General features: G+C 41.9%; 2 protein-coding genes across 2 annotated transcripts; one reads left to right on the top strand and one right to left on the bottom strand.

Annotated features, from left to right (window-relative positions):
* Nucleotides 1-4,193: 4,193 nt before the first annotated feature.
* Nucleotides 4,194-7,464, top strand: LOC119033759 (GTP cyclohydrolase 1-like). The gene is made up of 6 exons (XM_037124244.1): nt 4,194-5,595; nt 5,859-5,968; nt 6,063-6,118; nt 6,274-6,305; nt 6,406-6,490; nt 6,751-7,464. Exons 1-6 carry the CDS (start codon nt 5,325-5,327, stop codon nt 6,878-6,880), a joined length of 684 nt encoding a protein of 227 aa, XP_036980139.1. The 5' UTR covers nt 4,194-5,324; the 3' UTR covers nt 6,881-7,464.
* Nucleotides 7,465-7,836: 372 nt separating this feature from the next.
* LOC119033709 (rho-related GTP-binding protein RhoQ) lies at nt 7,837-26,017 on the bottom strand. Its single transcript, XM_037124133.1, has 5 exons — nt 25,402-26,017; nt 24,990-25,048; nt 16,714-16,878; nt 13,668-13,763; nt 7,837-10,799 (listed from the first exon to the last, which is right to left on the bottom strand). The coding sequence occupies exons 1-5, from the start codon at nt 25,541-25,543 to the stop codon at nt 10,638-10,640; spliced, it is 624 nt and encodes a 207-aa protein (XP_036980028.1). The 5' UTR covers nt 25,544-26,017; the 3' UTR covers nt 7,837-10,637.
* Nucleotides 26,018-26,351: the final 334 nt, after the last annotated feature.

Below are 26,351 nucleotides of genomic sequence, written 5' to 3'. Positions count from 1 at the left end.
TTGTCTTATTCCTGGGAGAAATGTAATTCAATCAACCAACCAATCAATCAGTCAATCAATCAATCAATCAATCAATCATTCAAGCACTATGACTGCAATCTCTAGCAGGATCATTGTTTCAGTGGGTTTAAATCAATGCACAAAGTATGAGGCTTCTTGGGTTTCTGGGACCCCTTTGTATCAGAAACAAAACTTTATACACAAGTTCTGAAAGCCTAAACCATTTTTAGAAATTGCATAATAAAAAAATGTATTGAAGTTCAAACATTTGTGGCATGTGATTGCAATGTGCTCTGCCTCTGCATATTTAAATACCAAATAAAATATGTGAAGTCCACAATTAAAAAAACACAGCGCTTCATATGTCATAGCAAATGCTACTGCTGTAGTTAACTTTTTAAGGTAGCTGCTGCTAAATGCTAGACAGAGTTTCACACATTCAGTGGGAAATTCAACATAAAGTAAACATTAAATAGGCATACCTCTAAATCGGCAGATAGCTTTTATCAGGTAGATATTGTCACTGTCACCGTCCTCTCTAGTGACTGGACCAACAGTAGCACACGCATACAGTGACCTCTGATCTCAGATCTGTAGAAATGCCCAATCTCAATCAATTGATTGATAGGTATTTTTTTTTATTCTTGTTTGATGAACTACCTATCAGATCTGGGGTGGCCAATCAGATTTCAGGGGTGGCCCTGGACCCCCCAGGTCCCCCCTTAAAATCGCCATCATTTGCAAATGACTGATGCAGCAGGTGGTGCAGTTTATTCCATAGACATATAGGTCATTCTACCAGGATCATTTTGAAAGTTCCAGGTGAGTTGCCAACCACAGACAATGAATATTTTAAAAGGGTATGGTGAACTTTAATTCACTGCAGCAAGCAAGCTGCTCGTCTGATATCCAAATAAACTAAAACAAATCAACAGTGCTGACAGATAATGTTGAGGGCACGGGCACTCATTCAGTACAGGAATAGATTTGGATGTAGATCAGTTGTGATATTAACTGGATGGATAGGTGTAGATGCTTGATGTTGGAGCTTTACTTCTTTGTAAAGTGTGTAGGAAAAGTACATGAGGATTGTCAGTAGCACTTCATACTACAGCCTGTGATTTATAGTGAGAATTTCCAACATGGGTAGGGAAACTTCCTCGGAACTCGTTGCGTAATTTGGTCATATGAATCAGCACCTTACTATTTCCCACTGGAACAGTGGATCGAGGGATTTACAATTGACAATTAAAAATTACAGCGTCATTACTTCTGTAAGTTCTGGGTACCTATGAGATATTTCAGAGGAAAGGAGAAACATCCCTCAGGAAACCAGATTTATGCAACAAAATTAAATGGAAAACTGAGAGGAATTACACAGTAAATGTCAGGTAAATACACTATGAATCATGACTGTATTGTATTGGGAAGTGTTACCACATTGTTTTTGTCCTATGTACTAAGTCATATTTCAGATCATTATTTATATGAAGCACTCACCTCAGAAGTTCACTTATAGAGTGCTGTGATTGTTCTATTCTTTTATTCATTTTGCTGCTCTGTTCCTACCTCTGCATATCTTTTTCTTTTCTTGCTTGTCTTTTCTTATTATTATCTATTTATTGTCCCTTTTTACTTGTATTGTTCATAATCGTTTTATCTGTTCTTAATTCCTTGGAGGTGATGTCATCATCTAACCGTCCTTTAATGTTTTATTGGGTTCTATTTTTGCATTTACTTTTATGAATAATCTTATTTTTATCTTATTTCATGTGTTTATTCAAACTATTTTTTTTATATTCATTCTGCTCCCTCCCTTCCTTTTCTGTGATTTTGCCTGTTTTATTCTTTTTATTCCTTTTACTTTTTATAACTTATCTGGATTTTTTTGTGTTTTTACATTTTGTGTTCTGCCTTCTTGTTTTAACTCACCTCAGACTTCTCTGTGATTAGCCTGACTGTTGAGTGCTTATTTTGGAAAAATTGTCTTCATGTATTTCCATTTCCTGCTTTCGCTCTGTTTTTAAAGGTGCTATATAAATACATTTTACCATTTTCATTATTATTATTATATCACTTATAGAATACAGTGATTGATTTGGTGACCTGGTTGTTTATGTCAGAAGAAGAGATGCAACATCAGCCCTTTAGTAAATTATGTTGGACCACAGTTGGATAAAGGTATTGTTTGCTCCCACGGTTCTTTCCACTCCAGTTATACTGAGGTTATAAAATGACTGGTTAAAAGGCTTATTTAATCATGTCAGATTGTGAAAGTACTATTTTATTCCTTTTTATTTCATTATCTCTTGCTTTTTTATCTAACCTCATTCCAAATTAGATGACTGCCCTTTCAAGTTGCCCTTTTTTTTGTCCTGGCTTTGAAAAATAATGTATATGTCCATGTCCAACCTTTGTGATCTGGGAGCAGCTTTTGTATTGTAATTGTAGCTCATTTTATTGTTCTGTTTGGATGTTAGAAGTACAATGGTGGCTTTAAAAAAGTTCAATGAATTAAGGACAAAAGTGAGTTTAATGTCTATAACATTGGTGATATCGTTTGGTAGTTGTACAGAAAGCACTATCTTATATTCAGAGTGCATGTAAAGAAAGACACTGATCAACATCAGTGCACACAGACTTGTGAAAAACAAATCTTTTAACAAACTTAGTTCTGATTTGTATGTGTTTTATGACTCCTGACACTGGACAGCATCTAGGAGTTGTTCATGTAGTGGCAAAGGCGAGGTGGCCATCTTGTGGCTGTAGGGTGGAAATTAAAGTGCATCAACATCTAAATGGCGAAGTTACTGATCCCTGCTCGGAGTCTCAAAACTTTTGTTGATGCTTGCGAATGAAGTATCATTTCATCCAGCGTCCCAGCTTTAAATGCACACATGCCTGTTTTGCTGCAGCACTTAATTTCGAGCATCAGCAACACAAAACCAAAGTTACAGAATCACGTTTAGGATTCCTGCTTTGTCCATTCATCGATTTAAGGTTTAATTGAAATAATCTTCAGTGAATTTAAGACTATCTTGAGGCTGACGTACAAAATTCTGAAGAAAGTGCCTGGTGGCTCAGTCTGAATACCAACCCAAAGCATCAGTATGTGGCAACATTAGAATGAGACTCAACAATGAACTATCTTTCTCCAGATTTGTCTGCTTCACCTTTAATATGATCCACACACAGGTGGAATTATAACTCATCAATAATGTGGATTTACAAGCTTCCAAGATATATTGTCATTTATTTGTTGCTGATGACACAGTAATCACAAAATCCACCCGTAGCTCTACATTGTGTGATGGAAAATAAAACAAGATTGTCCTTGAAAGGAATCTGTGGAGAGAGAGAGAGACACACACTTTTAATGTCATGTTACAATCCTCTCACACACAGCTAATAAAAAAGTGATGAATACATTACATTAGTATTACTATATTAATACATAACTTTTAAGTACTTATGCAAGCGGCACTGCTGCAGTGTTTTTGTCACGTAAACCTTTGGAGGATTGTCATCCACGAGGAGACAGTAATATTTTTAAAAAGTAGAGCATTTTTTACCTATATATGCTTTTTAAAAAACGTCAAAACCGATTGATGAAGAGAGTGTTTGTAAAATTGGTAAAAAAAAGAGCAAGACAGGAGATCAAGGAAGCAGACCAGGGAAGAGAGACTTTACTAAGTGTCAGGACATGATAGTGTTGAAAAAACCAGCCAAAGACAGAAAATGCCAAATCACTGAAATGACCTAAACTGACGAGTCAGATGGGAGGCCAAAGACCCCATGGCTGCGACAGGGAATCAATGTCAGGGTGGCAGATCATGACTCTCGGTTGTGAGCTGCAGGAAAGTCACTGGAGCAAGGCACATGACAACAGCCTGGAGGAAAGAAGCTGAATGAAAGACTCCCAGAGCAGTTTAATTTAACATTCCATCTCAATCCCCGCGTCTCTCACGAGTTTACAGTTTGTCTGATGACAGTCACAATTAACACCACACAGACAACATACCATGGTGACAGCATCAATGCATTGTGGAGATAATTTTTTACATGATGTTCCCAATTTATTTGCGTAGATGTTTATAGCAACTGATGATACCAAAACAAACCTCACAATAGAAAAACTTTTAAAGAAGCAGGTAAAAAGCTTTTTTCCCCATCTGTGTAAATTTTATTCAGTAGAAAAAGAAAACAAATTTGCAAAAAGAAATCTGTTTCTATAGATTTTGAAAATCTGTGAGCAGTCGAGCGTGTAAACTACATTATAGACTGGAATCTCTGTTAACAGTAACAAACAGGCAGATCTACGTTCTTTAAGCTCCTCCATCTATAAAATATCTGTACTGGACTTTGAGTATAAGATTTGCCTAATTCACAAGAAAGGATCGAATGATTAAGAGTTCATCATAGACAGCTTCTCACAAGGTTCAAGTTTCTCTTCAACTCAACAACTCACAAAAGTGGGAGATTTCATAACGGAATCATAAGGGAGTGCTTTGACCTATGTTGTTGTATGCTGGTGTCCATTCAAATGAATCCATAAAACTTGAATGCTGCACACTATTTACTATGACTTCATTACACAGGCTGACCTCTCAGCACCCCGAATCCTGACTGATGTCAGTGTCCTATGGATGGCTTTGTAGCGTCATTGGAGGGAGGGTGGCTGCAGTTTCATCTCCAGTCATGGTCCTAGGTGATCTTAACTCGGATCATGGGACCCTAAATTATTTACACTGATGTCACGGGGTCAGTTGATGTGCGCATCAGCTGTGGATCCCTCTTCATGATGATCAGGTGCCTCATTTAGTAAATTAAAGGGTCATTGCTATAATCTTAGATCAGTCGTAAGACTATGACAGTCTCACGTCACGGTGAAGAGGGCAGCTACAGTGTGGCGGGCTGTTACACAACCAACACTACAACTTTCATGCGCAATTTACGCAGTAGTCAGAAATGTAAACCAAACGGCCACCAATGTCTTCATCAGTGATGTCCAGAGGAAAATGACGCACTATAACACACGCCAAACTCCTGTCTTCCAACTCTGTCTCTCTCCCCTATTTGTATGGGCAAATCGGGAACCGGACAAAAATCTGAAGCGATTACACTGTTCCAGATTAGATCCGGCTGACACGGGAATCGTCATTTTCTCCTGAAAACTCGTGCTTACGCCGTGAGTTCCAGCATCGCCCGTGGGGCTTTACCCCAGCCTTTAAAAACATGGGATTTCTCTTTGTCGGGGCGACAAACAGCTCACCACAAGCCCAGTCCTGCAGCGACTTTCATCGAAATCAACCTGAAGAGCAAGAATGGAGTGTCACTGCGCCTCAGCGATGAACGGAAAAGAGCCCACGGTGACTAAGGCGAGCAAGTGCACAGAGTCTAAACACTCGTGCAAAGAGGAGAACGACCCAAAGAAAGGTGCTGACTCGATCGAGTTGGTTTGCATAGAGAACGCGTACCGCACCATACTGAGCGAGCTTGGAGAGAACACAGAGCGCGAGGGCCTTTTACGCACACCGTTACGCGCAGCTAAAGCCATGAAGTTCCTCACAAAGGGCTACAAGGAGACCATCCATGGTGAGTACAGGTGGAGGATCAACATGTTACATGACTCGTGCAATAGTGGCAAATACTCCAGGCCTCATCGCTATGAATCTTTAACGATTATGTGCGATTATTATTATTATTATTATTTTTTTTTGTAAAAATAAATTTACGAAAGACTCATCCAATATAAGAAACACTCCAATCTTAAGGCTTGTTCTCCTTTTGTTGAATTGAATCCAAAGAAGCCACATTTGATTGAGAAAGAATGCATGACTGGCATTTCACCTCCGCAGATATCTTGAACGATGCCATCTTTGATGAGAACCACGAAGAGGTGGTGGTTGTCAAGGACATCGACTTGTTCTCTCTTTGCGAGCATCACCTGGTGCCCTTCTTTGGCAAGGTAACTTGACGACAGAGCTATTCAGATTCCTGGGAGACTCGTTATTCTTGTGATTCTCCTCATTCTCATCGTGTCTTTGGTTCCACTGTGTCAGGCTCACATTGCATACCTTCCAAACAAGAAAGTTGTGGGTTTGAGCAAGCTTGCGAGGTAAGTGTTAACAATAGCCTGACACACACACACACACACACACACACACACACACACACACACACACACACACACACACACACAGAGAACAAAGCAAAAGCAAAAGCAAAAAAAAAACAAAAAAAACCCACTTTTTTTTTCTACTGTCTCTACAGGATTGTTGAGATATTCAGCAGGAGGCTTCAAGGTAAAATATGTCTGATTCCAGTCTTTCATTTCCTCGATCCTTCCTGTCTTTTTTTCTGTGTTACAGTCAGTGTGTTCTTTTTTTTCCTCCCCCTCCACAGTTCAAGAGCGTCTCACCAAACAGATAGCAAAAGCCATCGAGGAGGCGTTGCAGCCTGCTGGAGTGGCAGTGGTGATTGAAGCTGTGTGAGTTTTAACTCTTTGTCTTATGCATCTGCTTTGATCCAACATAGGTGGTTTTACTGTTTTGTGATACTATGGACATCAAATTATAAAGTTATTACAAGGATGACTCTGGAAAATTTGGATAAAAAAAAACAAAATGTCTGAATAGGGGAGGATATAGTCTCATAATCTACAGTCTCCTCATGATCAGATTTTTACACTGACTTCTGTGCAACTGATGTGCTTTTGACCTTTGCTGCTGCTGTCTCTTTGAATTTCAGCCACATGTGCATGGTGATGAGAGGTGTGCAGAAGATGAACGCCAAGACTGTAACAAGTTCCATTAGTGGACTTTACCTAGAAGATCCCAAGATCCGGGCTGAGTTTTTTTCCCTGGCTCTGGGGAAATGAGAGGTTCTGATCTCATGCTATTTGATACTGTGTGTTGCCAGGTTTGTCTGTATTTCACCGTTGATATTTATTGACAGAAGTCAGAATGTACAAGGCAATAAAACCTTTAAAAAATAAAATTGCTACCTTGAATTGTGCTATTGTTCTCTTTTCGAGTTATCCTTTCCAGATGTTGGCTAGGTGGCTAAGTTAGTTTGTCCAGTATGGGGGTGTAACTCATACCAAGACAAAATGGCTTATTTGGAGATGTTTCATTAAAGGTGCAATATGTCAAATTTAAAAATTTTGGTTGAAAACTCTGAAAAATTAACCCAAATTAACACCAGATTGTGAAGAACTAGCAGTTTTGATGTAATGACATCTATTTAATGTGTCGCAAAGCAGGTTTAGCATGCTGACCAGCCAGCCCTGGCCCTTTGCGGTCCAAAGATCCTGTGCCAGTAGTGTAAACACAAACACTATGCTTGTGCGCTGAGCTCTCATTATTGACATGTACTGAACAACTGAACTACATCGCTAACAGCGGCTTTGGTTAGCAGCAGCTGGCGGTTGCTCTGGTGACATTCTGTGGTAGAGTCTTGAGTAAAAGCAGAACGGTGACAGATATTGTATGCAAAAAAGTGGTCAGCAAGTGGCGCTCATGCTTCAGAGTTCAACACAACTCATCATTAAATACACTGAGTCATGGCATAAAGAGTAAAATCATGAAATGTTGTAGGAGGTTATAAAGAGAAAGGACACTTTCTAAGCAGTCGTAATTGAAATCAAAGGATTTGAGTGTATTCATTCAAATATACCTCACAGTTTGATTCCGTTGACCCGCTTATCAAAGTCAGCCCGGTGACGTGCGGCCCGTAATGCACATGAAAGCCCTTTGTTCCAGGAATAAACGCTGCTGAAAAGTTAATTTCACAAATGCGTTTCAAAGCGCACCTCCCCAAGTTAAACCCTCCAAGCCGGCTTATTAACACAGTAAACACATTTATTGAGAAGAGAGGAGCATCAATGGGAGAATGCATTGGTGGCTGCGGCACTTAGGTCCTGGATCCTGAGGCTGGACCTTCACACAACGTTAAGCAAGCAAAACTGTCTGAGCGAGAGGAGGACCGTTCACCCTGCAATCCACCCTGCTGCTCAAACACAAACACACTTTATACAACGCAGGCTGGGACAGAAGGGAGGAGCACCATTTACATTAAAGCTTTAATCAATCATCATATCTGACTCTGGCCATAGAAACGAACCGTAGTCATTTAGCAAGAGTTGGCACCTTTGATTAATATCTTCAGAAGAAAAAAAAGCCAATAAGAAATGCATGAAAACAAAAAGATATCGGATGTTTGGCTTGCAAGATAAAGTTCAGTCACAATCTCAAGTTACTACCCACAGTATTACAGAGGTGGGCTTCAAACCTTTGTTGCATACAGTTGTTTTGGTGGCTCATAAGTATTTAAACGACACTCTTAAGTACTGGCGAACTTCACATGTTTTCTCAATTTCAGTTTGAAGTGTTGCAGAAGTTGACTATGTTACATGGATCAATGCATATTTATATTAAAACAGGATCGGTACATTGTTTGAGATCAAACTATAATGTTGTCTCCACATTATATACAACCCTTCACAGCTGTCCGGTGAAGACCTTATCACATCGAACATGGTAATTATATTCTTAGAATTTTGAAACTGGATTCAAGGGTTCATACTTGGTTGCACCAGCTATTCATAAATCCATTGCTATGTGTGCGCATAAAGTCTTTCCTAAGCTCTTAGAGACCACTAGTTGGAAAAGGATTTAACTAAATCAGGTTGTAACAAAGTCATTCTAGCATGAAGGCCTGCAAAATTATGCCAAAAATAAGTTGTTGTTTAAAGCTGCTGGACTGGAGATTTCTTTGTGAAGGACTCTGGTTAGATTCTCCATGACAGTCCAAAGGATGTGACTTTATGCACGTCCTCAAGCACCTCTCTATGCTTCACCAGCAGAGAGCAACAGCAGCTAATGTTAGTTTAGAAACAGAGTTAAAGAGCTAAAAAAATAACAGCAAAAAAGCTAAAAACAGCTAAAAATATCATTTTCCAACAGGACACAGAAGTTCCATGGAGCCCTTTTAAACTTAAGTGCTCATGCTCAATGCAGCTTTATTTATACATGCGTACAGGGGGGAGATATGTTTGTCAGAGACTGTGGAAGAATGACTTGGAATTTACCTTAATATGCTAAAAAAAACCATGTCATTTAGCTTGTCAGTTCACAATTAGCTTTAACATTTTGGAATTCAAATCTTTTTCTTTGCAAAACGGTTAAACATAGTGTATTAGCTTAATAGCTTTGCTGTCTTAGCTAACATTATCTCTACGAGCTGGTTCACTTTAAGCTAACGGCTACGTCTGGCAGATGTGTAGCTGCTTATAAACAACTAATATAAACAAAAGAACTAGCGTAAAGGTGCTGTAGCCAAGTGTGAACTCATGAACAGCTGGTGCAAATGGCAGCCATTCACTATGATTGTGCCGGTAAAATGGTGTGCTGTGCTCATGCTTGTGCCTGATGGGACAGTGTGCATCTTCTGTGCTTCAATCAGCCTTTTCTGGGGGAGGGACAGCGTTTTTTTAAAAGCAGAGGAATGTGCTTTGTAGTGCTGGGAAATGAAGTGGCGCCGTGTGTGCTTCATGTTGTGCATTAGACAGTACATTATACAGTATTGGGTCACCTTAGCCACCTGAATTTGATGAAAGTGTGCATATGATTCTTTGGATGTAGGATATGAATCAGAGTTTCATTTCTAAAATGAGATCCCTCTTCTTCTCTCTTCTAAACCTTCTTAAAGGTGATAAAAGGATAACACATTATTGCAGGATAACAAAATCAAAAAGGAAAAAACGTAAGCTATCGGTTGACAAAATAATATTTGCACAGACTAGATCATCTCTCTTTTAGAGATATAGAATGATAAACTCTGGATAATATACATTTTTTTAAATGGATAATAGACCTCTTCAGTTCCTGATGAAGACCTCCACCCCGGTCCTAACTTACAGTATGTTTTGGCATGCCACACTATAAAATAATGGGGTTTTCATAAGGCAAAAACAAGACTCTAAAACTTTAAAATGATACAGTCCAAGGTCCAAAAAGTGTTGAACGAACCACATTTCATCATCAGCAGATCCTCAACTGACAAATAATTGTAGACAGACTCGGTGGGCCAACTGAGTCTTTGTAGCACAGGTTTTTAAATGAAAAAAAACAAAAAAAACCTGTATCCCGGCCACTGTCACAGTGTAAGTCAGCCTCTCATTATTCATCAGCTGCAGGCTCTCTCTCCTGATTTGGGCATCTGCTCTTATAATGAGAGATTCACAAATCAATAATCAAGCTTTCTAAACCATAGAAGTATTATGAATTCTTTAAAATGTATCATTTCTCCGAAAACTGTTATGTCATTTTTTTTCTGTATGACAGCTTACAACAATTTTGTACAGGAAACATGATTAAAAATGGTTATAAAAGAAGGTACTTTGGAGGCAAAAAAGGTCTTTTGAAGAAGAGACTGACTTGGGTTTTGTGCTCCTTTGGTAGTAAACTGATCCTCAACTCGTGTCAGACAGCAGGAGAGAGTTATGGCCTTTCAAGAGCCCTGCAGCTTAAAAGTAGCTCTTGACTTTTGTCCGTTTCAGTCCTCTCTTCTTGTCTTTTGCCTACAGTCCAGGTTTGGTTTATGGTTGGTTGCTGAATGATCTGCAGGTTTACGTATCACGTGATCAGACAGCAGTTGATGCAGCGGGGTCCCAGTCTTCTCTTCAGAGCGCCTTTCTTTTTCTTGGGAGCCAAGATTGCGATGATGGCCTCGTCGAACACCGTCTTCAGGCCCTTCTGGGTCAAAGCTGAACATTCCACATAGCAACATGCACCGATCTGATGAGAAGAAAAGAACGGCGGGACCATCAGTCAAAAAAACCCCAACATGATAGTGATGATGTTCAACGGTGTGATTTATTTGGTCGCCTGTCGCTATGACTTGCAGGAATCATCAGATGATACGAAAGTGAGCAAGAAAGTCGGTGAACGTGACTCAATGTAAGAAAACTGCAATACATTACGTCATGTCATTTTTCATCGACAATGGTGGCTGTTTAACAATGAAGACAACAACTCCCATGAGCTTTCCTCATACGGAGGGGTATCTAAAGTTTGCTGGAAAAAACGATAAAGCCATCCTGCCAAGAAATAGTCTCAAACACCCTGTAAAAAGCTACTGAATTGTGTCTCTGTTTTCTTTAGGACGGCATATTTAACAGTCAAAATGACTTTAGATTATTTAAACGAAGCTTGTTGAGATGACATTATGACATCAGATTCACAGCATACAGCACTTTTCTCCAAAAGAAGCAAAAACAAAAGAAGCTCCGGCTCAGGCAGCACAACTGCCAGTTTCTGAGTGTGAGTCTGTAACCTAATGCCATGATTGTGTAAGGAGAGCAGTGTAATAATATATTATTTGCTTTGGCTATGGTTGATATTATGGGGTAACTTTAGCTGATAATGGTGAGCAGTGAGCAGAGCTAATACAGGGGCGATCACTGTTTTGGCGTAGCCATTTCAACCGCAGAAAAATGTGCTGTTGTTAACATTTTGTAGTCGACCCAACCGCTTGTGAGGCGGCCATGCCTGTAGCCTGTAGCCCCTTCAGGCCTGCACCTCATTTTACATGATAAGGTCATGAGATGGCAAACGTGTTGACAATTCTTCATGGTGATCTCATGTCTGAACTAACTGCCTGTCATCACCATAACCTTCACGTTACAGCTATGAAGCCATAATGAACATCTCCATGACTGACACTTTCTGAACATCTGACTGACATGGTCTTTGGCTAACTGGCAGCTAAAAATACCTTCAGTGCTGCTGCTCTGTGGAGAAACTGTCTTTCTGAGTGGACCGGCTTCACTGTCTCTGTAGGAATACTATCTAATTGGTTTTAGTCTTAATTGATTAGCGTGATCACCATCATAGACTTGATGCCCTTATTGATCACATTTTTTGTTTCATACGAACATCTTTAATACAATGTCCTCCAACATGAATATCTAGACTCAACAATATTACATCTTTCGCCTCCCTCGTGTGTCTAACCCAGTAATGTCACATTTAAGCCCCAGTTGTGCCTGTCATATATTCTCCTTACATTCAAGTCACAGAGCCAAGCTTCAGGGTCTTCTGACAACACTTACTGCCACTCTGAATCCTCAAAGACTTGCTCTTTATAAAAAAAAGAAAGTCATACACTGAATATAGATGAGTATAGACACAGGCCATCCTCATCATCATACCATCTGATGATGCACGATACATTTTTTAAAATCTGTTTCTGAAATTGTAATTATGTTTCCTGTCCAGACAAACATCTCCTAAATTTGTCCTGTATTTTGATGTCACTCACTATTATTTTACATCAAAACAATGTGTACATATTTCCACCTGCACGAATAATAAATACATGAGGCAAACTTGAGAGCATTTAAAAAATAGCTAAAAGTTTGTGGGAAAATGAGACTTTGAGCTACCAGCAGCAGTAGTTTAGCTTAGCTTAGCATAAGAATGGAAACTGGCCCAATGACTTCTTGGGCGAGAAAATAGTCTTGCGCAATTTTACACTTGGGTTTTTGGTATAGATTAAACAAATACATTATAATGTGTTCAATCAAGAGCTTTGCAGGAGCTTCAGCCTTTGTGCTAAGCTAAGCTAACTGCTTGTTTGCAGATATTTTTACATAGTTTTTCATCTGACTCTCAGCAATAAAGTATGACACACATTTCCTACAATGTTGAACCGTTCATTTAAAATGTATTTATCTGTGCATTTTTTCATCCAGATTGTTAGAAGAGTTTGAGTGTTCAGTACAAATTGTCAGAACAACGCTAAGCTTTATTACATACAGGTATTCATTCTTCATAAAGTCAGACTGGCCCTGTGACACAAATCTAACGGTAATACTAAATGTATTACCGTTAGGCACAAACTGGGGCTAGTCACATTTCAAAAATCAAATGTGGCAAATCTATAAAAATCCTGTTCCATTCTATGTAAGCCCATTGGGGACTTAAATATAGGGGAATGATAATGTAATCTTGAAAATGTAAATGTATCCACAATAGCATTATATTGCTCCACATATGTGATATGTGAGTAAAAATTATGATGAAATGCAACAACCAGATGCAGTTTGCCTAATCTTGGCTTCGAAGACAGTTACAGAAGAGTTATATGTAATAATGTCCAAGGTAAAATAATCCTCACAGTGGAGGAAATAGCTGCAATTTAAGTGATTTTCAAAAATTTTGAAATTCATCACGCTCCCTTGTGGCCTCAGAAGAACTTCATGACTCCCATGTTGCCAAAAATGCATGGATGTCCACTTTCAAACAAGCCAAGACTGTAATGTTTGACCAGTTTGACGTTTATTCTTGGTTTCTGGCTGACAGGAGCGATTAATCACAGACCACATTTGGTATCTACTTCCTACACCCTTGAACTCCTCTGGACATTCGTGCTGACCCAGAATGTATTCCTGGATTCATTTTCGAGACAAAGAATGTACAGAGGTCCGATTCCAGGCATTTCACTGAAGAAATTAAATTCCTACAGAGACAGACATTCCTGGGTCAGATCAACACACAGGAATCTAACTGGACCTGATGGCTAACTTCTACATCAGGGAACGTGAACTCTCTTTCACCGTATATGTATTGCTTCACTCGTCCACACACGACAAACATACAAACCTCCTTCGCTAGTTTCTGTCCCTGCTCGGTGGCGATGGGCTTCTCCTTCATATCGTTCAGTTTGGCAATAGTCTTGGGGTCATCACGAAGGTCAATCTGAAAGAGATAAGGAACACTTCCTCTCAGCTAAATCCACATCAATATCACCATTATAGTATGTATATTAATATTAATGCATGTTAGGAGTTCCTTATCGACTTGTCTGATTTGTGAACGTCGTGTGAGGCGTTACTACACGTACAGCATCTCCATGCTTCTAAACATAGCTACGAGAGCTCGAGTGTATGTAACTGTTTTCTCATTTTGAAACAAAGCCCCGTTGGCCCACACTTCCTGCTCTTGTGCAAAGCGATTTCACAGCCAGCCACAAGGTTCCTCACTCTTTATGCATTCATTGCAATGCTCAGCACACACAACTCATCCTCAGCTCGGTAATAACCAATTACGATAAATGCATCCACCTGCACAATCTCACCGGGGAGCAACCTTCATTAACCGTTTTTTTTTTCCCCTGATTAGTGTGATTTGTAGCTGCGTGGCTCACTGTTATGAAGCTCATGCGTACGTATCAGCATCCAGCCGACGAGAAGCCAGTGAGTTATGACAGGAACTGATAAAAGGGCAGCAAACATCAGCTGACACGAGATAAATCAGACACCCACTCCATCCTCCTCATCACCGCTGGGCCCTGGCTGCACTGGCATTTGGTTGCCAGGGAACACAGACCAAAAATCACCCACAAGTCAGCGCTCATTTTTAAGAGGCGATATGGTATTGGCAGAGGGTTTTAAAGGCTTAAGAAAGAAGCTAACACTTAGGATTAGTGTCATCTCTTAACATGTAGATGAGTTTAGTGATGCCTCTATTAAGGATCACAAGACATTGGCTCAGCTTTTGCAGTCCTTGCGTAAGCTAATTGCTGGTTTAGAAATTTCTGATTCATGGATGAACTTTAACGCAGGGAGGACTGCAGCACCAGCACAGACCTTTTAACCCCCAATGTGCCAGATCAGCCTGCATTCCCATGATCTGTTTTACTGTAGTACTTTACTGTATTTGTTTGATTAAACCAACTCTTTCCTTTGCAAAGGCTATGTGTAATTTGAAAAGGAGAAAATCATCACTAGACTCTGTAGTACCCATCAGCTCTATCTTTCATTTTAGCATCAATCAGCTTTTGGTTTCATGGCTCAGAACTTTACCACTTTAGGTTTAGTCTCACCACTCTTATCAACCTTGTTTCCAACCACAGCAGGCAGCTGTTTCCAATGAAGAAATCTGCTGAACCATCTTTATGTCAGACAATGTTTGGCAACACACACCAACAGACAGACACAGTAAGCCTCCAGCTGGAGAACATAGTTGAGCATTTAAGAGGCAAAGTCAAGTTTTTCTCATGGGAGATGGTGGAGACCAAACCAGAGCCAAAAAAGACAGTTGACATGAAACAGGACTGCAAATGACTGCTGATGTTTCTCCTTTTCTGCTGTGTGCATAAATAGATAACTGTTTGCTCACACACTATCCAAAATAACTTCGTAAGATGGTAACAGGGCTGGGCGTTGTGAAATGTTTAGACAATATTGCGATACAGGATATATATCTCAACATTTTGAAATCTTCATAAATACAAGGGCAGGTGACAGAATTAGAACAACTGTAAGTTTGGTAAGTTCGGAAAATTACATCACATCTTCACTGTAATGCAGCTTTTAAAACTTATGCAACACTTATATGTTAATATATTATCCAACACTAGGTGATAATATGTCAGAATACTGTTAACAGCTTGTTCAACTGGCTTAGTAGCCAAAAGAAATCAATTAATGTTACTCACCAAAATGGTGTTTTAGTAGTAATAGTAGTATTACTGCAGTTTACATTTATAAATGAATCGCAATGACAGACTACAAGAATTTTGGACAGTGTTCATACTGTAGTGGACAAACCAGCTGTTACACTGCGACAGATGTCAGGAAAACAGACACAGCACCAAAATCTCCATCATGGTCCAACTTCCTCCGACTGTGGACTGTTTTTGGGCTTTTGTTACAGTTTTTTCATTCTTGCTTACTGAATATTTGAACAAGTTTGTAGGTTTTTCATGACAGAAATAAACCAAACTAAATCCCAGGAGCGGGACAGTTGTTTGTTTTTTTCATTGCTGTTTACTGTCCACTGGGCCTGTTTCAGACATCTATTGCCACCTTAAATCACCGGTGGTGCACGGTGCTTTTAGATGTGACAGTTCTGGCGCCCTCCCAGTTCACAATGCTTTTCTCTGTCTTCAGTTTAGGATTAAAGAACACAGGAAAACAAGATGTATATTGTATTACATCTAAGACAGATGTGGGAATTGTGACGTATGCCACTTTTCTCCTCAATGTCAGTTTGGTCTTGCAGGATCAAAAGCAGGCGCAGTTTGATTCGCAGTCTCATTGGATTCTTTAAGTGATTTGTCATGACCTGTATGATGAACTCAGTGAACCTGAGCAATCAGCTTTGCTCTGCTCTGCCTTATTCTGAAGATTTGTTGTTGTGTATGGCTTTTGTAGGATACTGACAATGCTTGAGTGCACGTCTCGGCATCTGAGCCTCAGTATCTGTGATTAAGCTGTTTCCATCAAATGCTTTTCACAGCAGTCAGTAGAACAGAATGGTCCCATAAGGTCCCAAATAGTAGAAAGTCAAACTTTCATGTCTTGATTACATATATAAGCACTGTGGAAAGTACCCAAACACCTGATCAACGGATACATTCAAACAGTAGCCCATGTTCAGAAACTGTGCCTTTAATGAACCATCACGAAGTCTGTTAGTTTGTGATGTCACAACTGTACAGACACCACCTTCAACCATTGCCCCAACATGGCTGTGGTTTGAAAAACATCAGCTCAGGCTTTGAAAGGTTGTGAATGTCAAAAAACAGCAGAGGCACAGATGTAACAGTTATCGTGTTCTAGAACATGAAAAAAATCGGGTATAGGCAGCAATCCGGAGCTGAGGGAGAAGACCTGTGGCGTGACCAGTGCGTTAGAGCACTTACCTGGGTGCCAATGAGCAGGTAGGGGACACTGGGTGCGTACTCCTGCAGCTCCGGCACCCATTCTTCACGCACATTCTGGAAACTGGCGGGGTTTACAACCGAGAAGCAGATGAGGAAGACATCAGTCATAGGGTAGGACAACGGCCTGAGGCGGTCGTAGTCCTCCTGGAAGAAGACGGGACAGTATTGGTTAACATTCAGGGTCAGGGGAGGATAAGAGGTCAGCATGGCGGGGGATAAAGGAACCGAGGAGCAGACATGATTCATTTCTCTTTCTTAACATCTGAGGAATTAAAGTCTTGGAATTAAAGACATGGTGCACAACTACCTAGGCAAGAACTTTAAAGAGGAGGGTATGTGAAGGAGATAACGTTAGCATGAGAGTTGTTCTTTTCTGACTGAGACAATTTGATCATTTTACATTTGCCATCCGTAGACGCGAGCTGAGCACAAGGCATTGCCACAAGACACTGAAAACCAGACACTGCTGCCATCTCACATATTTGTGTGCTGTAAAAGGCTGATTCACAGATGCAAGACTGTCCTTTGTGAGGCGGATCAAGCGCTCTCTTGTGCCCTCCAAAGATAAACCCTTTTGACAGAGTGTCCGACTTGCGCACATATGAATATTCATGTCTCTTCTCACTTCTTCTGAGGGCACACATCGGGAGGGTGTTCTGCTGCAAGCTTACAGACGCAGGCGATCAATGGATCTCCAGTAACAAGATATGACTCAACCAGACCAACTTGGACCCATTGAATCAATCTCACTCACTTTTTTCGGGAAATGGATTGTCCACATCACTGAAATCAAAGCTTGTTGGAATGCAACGTCCCACTGTGCCAGGGACGGTTGCAATGGGACAACCGAGCGCTGGCACGACAGTTTTTCATTCTGATGCCTTCAGCAAGTCTCATTCTCTGCCAAACATGCACGGCACGGTCCGATACAATAACACTGCCGCCCCTCTCACACAAATGCATCAAGGGAAATGGTTATGCAAATGACCTGAATGTCAGAGGATTCTCCAAACAGCCGTACATCAGCGAGGCAAGTGTGTCATCTTTGTTGCCTGTGTAATGAATCTGAGATATATGCTGACTTTATATTAGATTGGAGTAGATGATGAAAATACAAATCGTCACGCCTGTGCTCGTATTGCAGATGACTCAACTCCACTTTTGCTGGAGTGGATCAAATGGATATAAATCAGAAAATTATGATTTGTTCATTCCCTGACCGCCAAATGAGTTGAATATTTCACAGGTTTTCACAGACCTGCCTCGTGCAGGAAATCCAAATCATTTTTAGTGGCAGTTTTGAGCTTCTTACAGGGCTGGGGACTGTCGCATGAGATGACTGACTGTTTTGACAATCACAGTCCTTTTAAGTAACTTCGCTGTGACTGACAGCTTACCTGACACTTTGCTGATGTGATAAATCAGCTATGAATGCAAACCATCTGGCGCTCCGTGCAAGCTGAGACAAATGATAAGCGCGCTTCACTAACACTACGAGACATGACAGATTCTTAGCTGCATCGTTTGACATATGAAGACTGAAGTGGGTAGTTGTTACACTATGGGTACTGCTGCAAACCGTAGAGCAGGACTTTTTTGTGGAAATATGGATTATTACCTCATTTTCATATCGGTGTAAGAGTACCATGAATTGTGAGCATCAATCTCAAAGCAATAGGCCACAACAGATTACACAAGTTTACATTATATATGTGTGTGTGTGTGTGTGTGTGTGTTTGTGTGTGTATATATATATCATAAATTGTGATTGTACATTTACATATTTGATCTTTAGCCTCGACAAATTTTTGATGGATTACCATGAAATTCGGTACCTAAACATTCATGTTTCCCTCAGGACAACTTTAGTGACCCCGTAGCTTTTCCTCTGGCGCGATCATTATGTTCAGTACTTTGGTTTACAACCAAAGTCCGGCAAAACTAATGACACTGCCATGAGCCTCAGCTGTACTTTGTATTCAGTGCTACTTAAAGGGGCTCTGTGGAGCTTCTGTGTTGGGCTGGAAGCTAGTGGTTTATGTTTGCGGACTCTGTTTCTTAACTGTCATTAGCTACTTTTGTTTTCTGTTAGCAGAGTGGAGAGAGTCACTGAGAAACATAGAACTGAGCAAATCAGCCAAAGGCTTGTAAAGGAGACTGAGAGGAGAGTCTCAGTTTTCACATTTCACTCACATATGGGCAATAAAAAAGTGGTTAATGCATGTAAATTGCTACAAACTGTTCCGTAGCACTCCTTTAACTACTGTGAAGTCAGTGAACATGGTAAACATACTTACCTTTTACTTTTTTCATACACATCAGCATGTTAGCATTGTTCTTGTGAGCATTTTAGCATGCTGACAATAGCATTTAGCTTAAAATGCCACTGTGCCTATAGCTTTACAGATACTGAAGATATTGGATGTTTGGCAGCTCTTTCTGCCGAGTACAAAATTTAAACAAATAAAAAAAGCTAGTAAATAGTTATATATAGTTATACTAAAAGGTGGTTAGTATGGACAGCATGGCAAAATCTGTAACAATCAACAAATGTATCTTGTTGGTATAACAACATAGAGCCGACTCCTGTCTGATAATAACATTATCTGGCTCATATTACTTTCTTTGGAAGTACATGTTACTGCACATATTGCGTATGCATTCACATTCTGTGCACCCCTTGGCCCATAGATACACTATATGTGTCACATGGGATCAGGTATACTGTGTGTGTTTATGTGTCTCCCCGTTCTCGTGACCTTTGCTTGCACAAGTGAATCCTGCCATTCCCCCGTTGAGCCACAGACAGAAAAGAACACAGTGTAAGCCACTCAGCAGTTTACTGTAAACAGGCCCTGAGCTTCTCTGAGACCCAGCTCTGCCTCTCACACTGTTTCCTCAGCACACCCCTGACACATTACCAAAGACAGTATGCCCGCTAGCCTCTCGCAGCGTGTAAGGCCAGACACAGACGGTGTGTACACTCCCACGTAGCTCCATCTTAAGTTTGATCGGCGCTCCGCGCAGAAATGTTTACACTCATGATGCTATTAAGGTGCTTCGGATGAAAGTTTCCAGCAGAAGTATGTCATACAGTTTTATTAGTTCAGTTCAACGGTTCATGAGTACATCACTGAGAAGTTGCATAACTGTCTTTCCAAGGTAGTCGGGAGGGTACAGTAAATATTATGATCAGTGGAAAGGGAGGGAAGGAAGAAAGGCTTGGAGTGTGTGATCTATTAACACCAACATCTCTCCATACATGTCCATACATTCCCATCAGGGCAAGACTCGACGTCTTCATTTGGCTCGAGCGTGAGCTTCGCTATGCGACTCTGCTCTGTCGACTCAGTGACATATGAGTGCTATGATATCAGTGAGTCATTCCTCATCCATCCCCCACCCCCATCTTCTGCTGCTCCCTCTTTTCTTTCTGCTTTTCTACTCCTATCGCCTCCTTGGGGGCTCTATAAACTGGCTGTGTCAACAGAGTCAGAGATGCCTGCTCTAACATGGCCGCCAGACGGGAACGCAAGCCCAGACATAGACACGTCTATTCACAAAGTTCTGTCTGTGATCTGCAAATCTGCTCATTTTGCAGAGCGGGATTTAACCCCCGGAATCAAAAAGCTATTTATGCACATTTCTACTTTTACTGGCCCTCTAATGATGATTAATGATCGTTAATCATAGCTCGCGCGCTGATGCACTCTGTCCATTCATGTCTGCATGATGAGAACATCCTGCCAGACTCCATTCAAAAAACTGACAGTTTAATGTTGCATTTAATGGCAGTCAGTGGCAGAGCCACGTAAACTGTGCAGGGTCAAACATGAATTAAAACATTCATGAGGGATCTCTTTTTATGCACATCCCTTTAACACTGCCTCGCCTCTTTCCTAAAATGATTACTAATTAGTTGTATTTTATGTATTTGAGAAATACATATAGTGGATTGCTGTCCATTGTAAAGACTACTCAGCCTATGTAAACAGCTGTTTAATGTCTTCTGTGACTCTAGAGGAGCTGTCAAGTCCCTTACAATGTCCCTAGAGGTTAGTTCAGCTTCAGCTGGCAGCTCAACTAGCAATGAATTGATCTGACAAATAAGTATTACATGCATTCTGGATAGAGCTCCACTGTTGTCCACAAACTATTAAAAACACATCAAGGACCCACACCTCAGACTGGTCAACATGCCACTTCATTAACATCATGAACACACACCAGTTTATTTTGAGTCAACTGTACATAAAACATCCTGGGTCTAGAGACACTCATTAGAGGACCAAATGTTAACTGGAAATAGTCTCCAACAGATTATTCCTATTTGAGGAACCAATGCATGTACTCAGGGCTCAAGTTAGACAGTAATTACAGATAGAGAAACTAAGTGTTTTTCAGCCCTTTTCACAGCATTTGTTTAGAAAAACATGAAATTCTCTCAAGCTTGTGATGTGGCCTCATCGTATTACAGGCAATGTAGGTTTATAGTCCTTTCTATATTGTATATTTCTTTCTCTTACCTAAATATTTTTTAGTATTTTTAAGTCTACTTGTTTAATGTCTGTACTTGTACTTATTGTATGTCTGTCTACCTGCTACTGTCACACGTGAATTTCCCCGATGTGGGATGAATAAAAGTCTACTCTATTCTATTCTATTCCTATAACACTGTTGGACTTCATTATGGACAGTTTAATAGCAAATGATCAAAATCGATACAGCAGTACCAAAGATATCGCCTTTTTTATTTCCCGCATTCTTCTTACTTTTCAAAAATTGCTGCCTGCTATACCCACAATGCAATTTAGCAACTGAGTGACATCACTGGAGGCAGCTTTATCAGATTACATGCCGCTTTCTCTGGAGCCACGATAGACTTCTTACTACTTTATTCATATATATGCGGTAGTACTCACCGAGACTTGTAAACACACTTGAGTTACCCTTTACCCAACAGTATGGGTACTCTAAGTGAATATGCTGAAAGTGTGAGCTGAGGCGTGTCTGTAGTATCCCTGCTGAGTGGTGACAGGCTCCCAGCTGTGTTAAATCGTTTCCAGTCCCCCCCCCCCCCCATCTCCACCTGCCACCCTCCCACTCCTGCTGGGACGGCTGTGGGTCACTGGGCCACTTTGGGCTGCTGAGTCAAAAAGGACTCATCAGACTGTACCAAACAGCAAGGACAGCAGGGGTCATAATGGGTGAAGTGGGGTGGCAAAAGAGATTACAGGATGTGCAGTTGACTGTGAGAGCATCTGACGGGCTGAGCATATTAATAGTCTAACAACAAAATGGGGTTAATAGGGCAGCAGGACACAGATCCCACAGGGTTCCTGTGGTCCTCTCCCTGAAGCGTTTCCAGGGGTAACGCAGCACTTAGCGTCCACTTCCTGTTTCCTCCTGCTCCTCCTTCAGGCAGGGATGCTAGACTTCCTTGAGTGCAGGAGCAGCAGGAGATTGAATGAATAAGTAAAGACTTTCCCCTCTGTTCTCCTCGACACATTCAGCAAAACAGACTTCGCAGACCGTCCATATGGAATAATTCAACAGGCCACAGCCGGGGGGGGGACGGACAACAGGCAGGCGGGGAAGTGATATCAACAGCAGACAGAGCTCAGTGCTGAGCCGTGATTATGAGGCCTCGACATGTCACACCGACGTGACAGCAAGGAGTCACATCCGAAGAGGGCACGACAGCGGCTTGTATCTTCAGTGAATACCCTTGCAGACTGGGAAGCATTGTGGGAGCCAGCCATGCCAGGAATATCAATATCACAGGGAGAACACATGTAGCACAGGCCAGCGGCAGAGATGATGAAGTTTTGAATTAAAGAGTGAGTCAGAGAAAGGGCAAAGAAAATGAAACTGAGAGGACTGAATTCATCCACTTTCTTCAAGCAATCCCCCCCCCTCCATCTGTCTCCCCTTCTTCCTCTTTCTCTCTTCCTTTCATTCTCCCGCTCCCTCTCTCTTCGGGGCGCCGGGTCTTTGATCAGATGCTAAAGCTATAAACATTACCAGCTGGCCGTGTGCTCCACATAAAGAGGTCAGCAGAGTCGGGGGGCGGTGGGCGCGTTTTGAAGAGCAGTAACTCTACTCTCAGTGGCCGGCAGCAAACCCACAGCAGACATCTGGGAGAACTTCTCCATTTCAGAGACGCTCTGAATCAGCTAAAAGCAAAACCCTCCTCTGACACACACACACACACACACACACACACACACACACACACACACCCTATCAAACACGCCAGAATAGACAATAAGATTGTGTTCCTCTTTTTACAACCGAGTAGTAACACTTCTTCCATCTGTTTTCTCGAGGAGAAAATATAACGCAGCCACAGGTAGCTTGCCGGCTGGGAAGTAAGGAGGGAGGGCGGCCGTGATTTGCTATTCCTGGACTCGTGTGCATTTAGCATTCATGAATGAAGAGAACGGAGAAACGGCTGAATATCCCCCGGCTGACCTTTCACTGTTCGTGTCTTTCCGATGAAGGGATCGCATTTCAGGCTCTGACTCATTGTGACTTCACACAGTTAAACTGGGCCCAGAGGAAAAGCGTTAACTATTCAGCATTTGACATGTGTACAGTTTTAGGTTGCTGGGAAGACATGAGGTTAAAGGTCTGGGGGGCAGAGAACGGGTGCACCACTGTTGGCTCAGCTGACAGAGTCCGAACACTTAAAGGTGCTCTGGGGAGCTTCTTGTAAACAAACAAACCCGTGTTTATATTCATCGTTTCTCACCTAAGCGCAGTGTGTATGTATGGCTGCCAGTACTGTTTACCGCTGCCAACTGTCGATCAGCAGAACGGCCCAGAAGCCGAGCTGATGCGCAACACAAACACATCACAGTCCACTCGTAAAAAACATTGCTGCTTCAAGTGGTCAAAAAAGTGTACTGTGTAATGTGTTTCGTGCACTTTACATACCAAAATGACTACCCCTCCAATCTACAGGCACAATAATGTTTATCATTTGTATTGTCAATTAAAAGGAACAATTCACCCAAAAAAGGAAATTTAGTCATTATGTACACACCCCCATGACAATATAAAGGCAGGTGAAGTTTTGTAATCCACAAAACACTTCTGGAGCTTCAAAGCAAAATAGTGTTATCCTAAACAACTGAAGCAGATCGAACAACCGAAAAAGCATAAAAAGGCTCCTGACAGCTCGTTGGCCATTATCCAGGAAGCCTCAAGATACCAACTCGTTGAAGAACACGTTATCTACATCCTTGATGTGTGGTCGAGCTCATTAGCTAACAGTTTGAGTCTACAGTGAAGATTTCAGCCTTAAAAAGTAGACACCGTACAAGGTTTAGCGAGCCATTTTATGTATCTTTATAACTTGTTTTTACAAGTCCCATGTATTTAAGTTGTTCAAGAGAATGCTGCGATGCTGTCTTGTTGTGAAGCTCCAGAAACATCTTGTGGACAACGAAATTTCACTCACCTTTCCATCGGCATGTGGGTGAGTAGACGGTGACTTAATTTCCTTTTTTTGGATGAGCTTTTCCTTTAATTCTCTATTTCAACAGCTAATTGATTCCAAAATTGTGGCGTGGATTGATTAATCGATTACTTATGTAAACATTTCTGTTTTAGCCCTTAATATTTAGTCCGGAAGTCCTGGTGGCAAATCACTCTTCTGATAACACTTCTGCCATACTGTGTGCTGACACCCTAAATGACTCTGTCTGTGTCTGTTCACATGGCTTCCTCTGTCTTTGTGTGTTGACACTGTGTTTTCTGCTGAGTGGAAACATTATTGTGTGTGTGTGTGTGTGTGTGTGTGTGTGTGTGTGTGTGTGTGTGTGTGTGTGTGTGTGCAGGCCAGTGCATGTAGATTTTTCAGAACAGTTTTAACTCTTCCGCACTGAATGGCACATTGTAAAGAAAAAGCCCAGGCATTAGGCAGCCCTATTAACAAACCTGTGACATCACTACTGGACATAGGAGCCCTGTTCTCCACATAATAGAACTATTGAAACCCCTTCACTACCATCACTGTCCATGGCACACCACACTCTGGCAGTAAAACCATGTGCGAAAGCCATCACCTGTTGCAGCTTAGCGTCTGGCCTGAATATGAAGCCTGTGGGCGTGTTGGAGGCATCGTCAGATAGTTATTGGTCCCAGGAGCACAAGGGGGAGACCGAGATAGAGATCAAGTGGGAGGGAGTATATGAGTGTGTGTCCTTGACATGCTTGGCACCAAGCCAGAGGTAAAAAATAAACCATACCTGGCCAGCTGTGTCGTACAGTCCCAGCAAGTACTGCTTTCCACCGACGTTGACACTCACTGCAAGGAAATGACAAAGAGCAGTTGAGAGGAGGAAGGGGAGTGGGAGAGAGTGGGGAGGGGGAGCAGCAAGGGAGGGAGGGAGGGAGGGAGGGGATCAGAGTCCCCAACCCCTCTCTGCTATGGAGAAGGCAAACAAGTGGTTTTGATTATAGCAACAGATGCAAGCCAATGCAGTTGGAGAAAGAGTGTCAGAGGAAGCAGGGAATTCACTCAGGCACCATTATATCCACTCTCATTGGATCTAAATGTGAGGAATCATGATCAAACACAGAAAAAGCAGCAGTTCAGCATGTCGTGATGTTATTATTAGACGCTCATGACAGACAGAACAGAGAAAACTGTGTGCCTACCTGCATAATGATCAAAGACTGTGGGCACATACTCCTCTGGAAAGGCGTCATTGGCATAGCTCATCAGAAGACACGTTTTCCCCACTGCACCGTCTCCAACCACGACGCATTTTAACATAATAGTACCGGTTCCGTTTGCCATGATCCCGACCTTACCATCCTCATCACCGGCCCCCCGACGCCCTGTTGTCCTGACCCCCTCCTCCTGCTCCTCCTCCTCCTCCTCCTCCTCCTGCTGCTGCCGCTGCTGCTGCTGCTGCTGCTGTTGGGCGGTGATCCCCGCTCAGCGGGCATCACCAGCCTCGGCGGCGGACTGTGCGGCGCGCCGAGTCGGACTGGAACTGCATCTCTCTCCCCTCTTCCCCAACGCCGGGTACGGTACTCCTAAATGTGGCCGTGAAGGAGTTTCCTTTCCACAGCAGACAAAATGAACAGTACCCCTGGAGCCCTCTCGGGTCTCAAACGGGTTCTCCCTCACCGAGAACCGACCGTCTTTTCTGGGAGAAGTAGCGCCGCTGCCGCTCCGCGCCGCTGCCGCTGTGTCGTGCCCGCTCCCCGGTGAGCCCCCACGCCTGTGCTCTGGCTGCCTGGCGCACTGTGCTGCTGGTGGACAAGGTGGGTGCGCTTGCTGGAGGGGCGGGGCTTGGGTTTGAAAGCAAGGGGCTCTGGATAAAGTACACTCCGCCTGGTGGAGATTTGTGGACCAAGGACTGTAAGAAATTACATCATAGTATAGTATATATTAGGAAGACGGCATACAAACATTGAATCTCTTTTGATCCCTTTATGGACTAATAGGAAGGCCCTATAGTTAGCCTCTAGAAAAACATCCTGGAGCGTGAGATCAGAAAGTTGCCAGTGAGAAAGCTTCCCTACACTGATACACTGCAGACCAGATGCACTAGGAATATATAGGAACATTGTGACATGGTAGACATGGAAGTAACATC

This window comes from Acanthopagrus latus, chromosome 15 (assembly GCF_904848185.1).
Source record: "Acanthopagrus latus isolate v.2019 chromosome 15, fAcaLat1.1, whole genome shotgun sequence".
Lineage (NCBI taxonomy): Eukaryota > Metazoa > Chordata > Actinopteri > Spariformes > Sparidae > Acanthopagrus > Acanthopagrus latus.
This window is presented reverse-complemented; position numbering and strand designations above follow the sequence as displayed.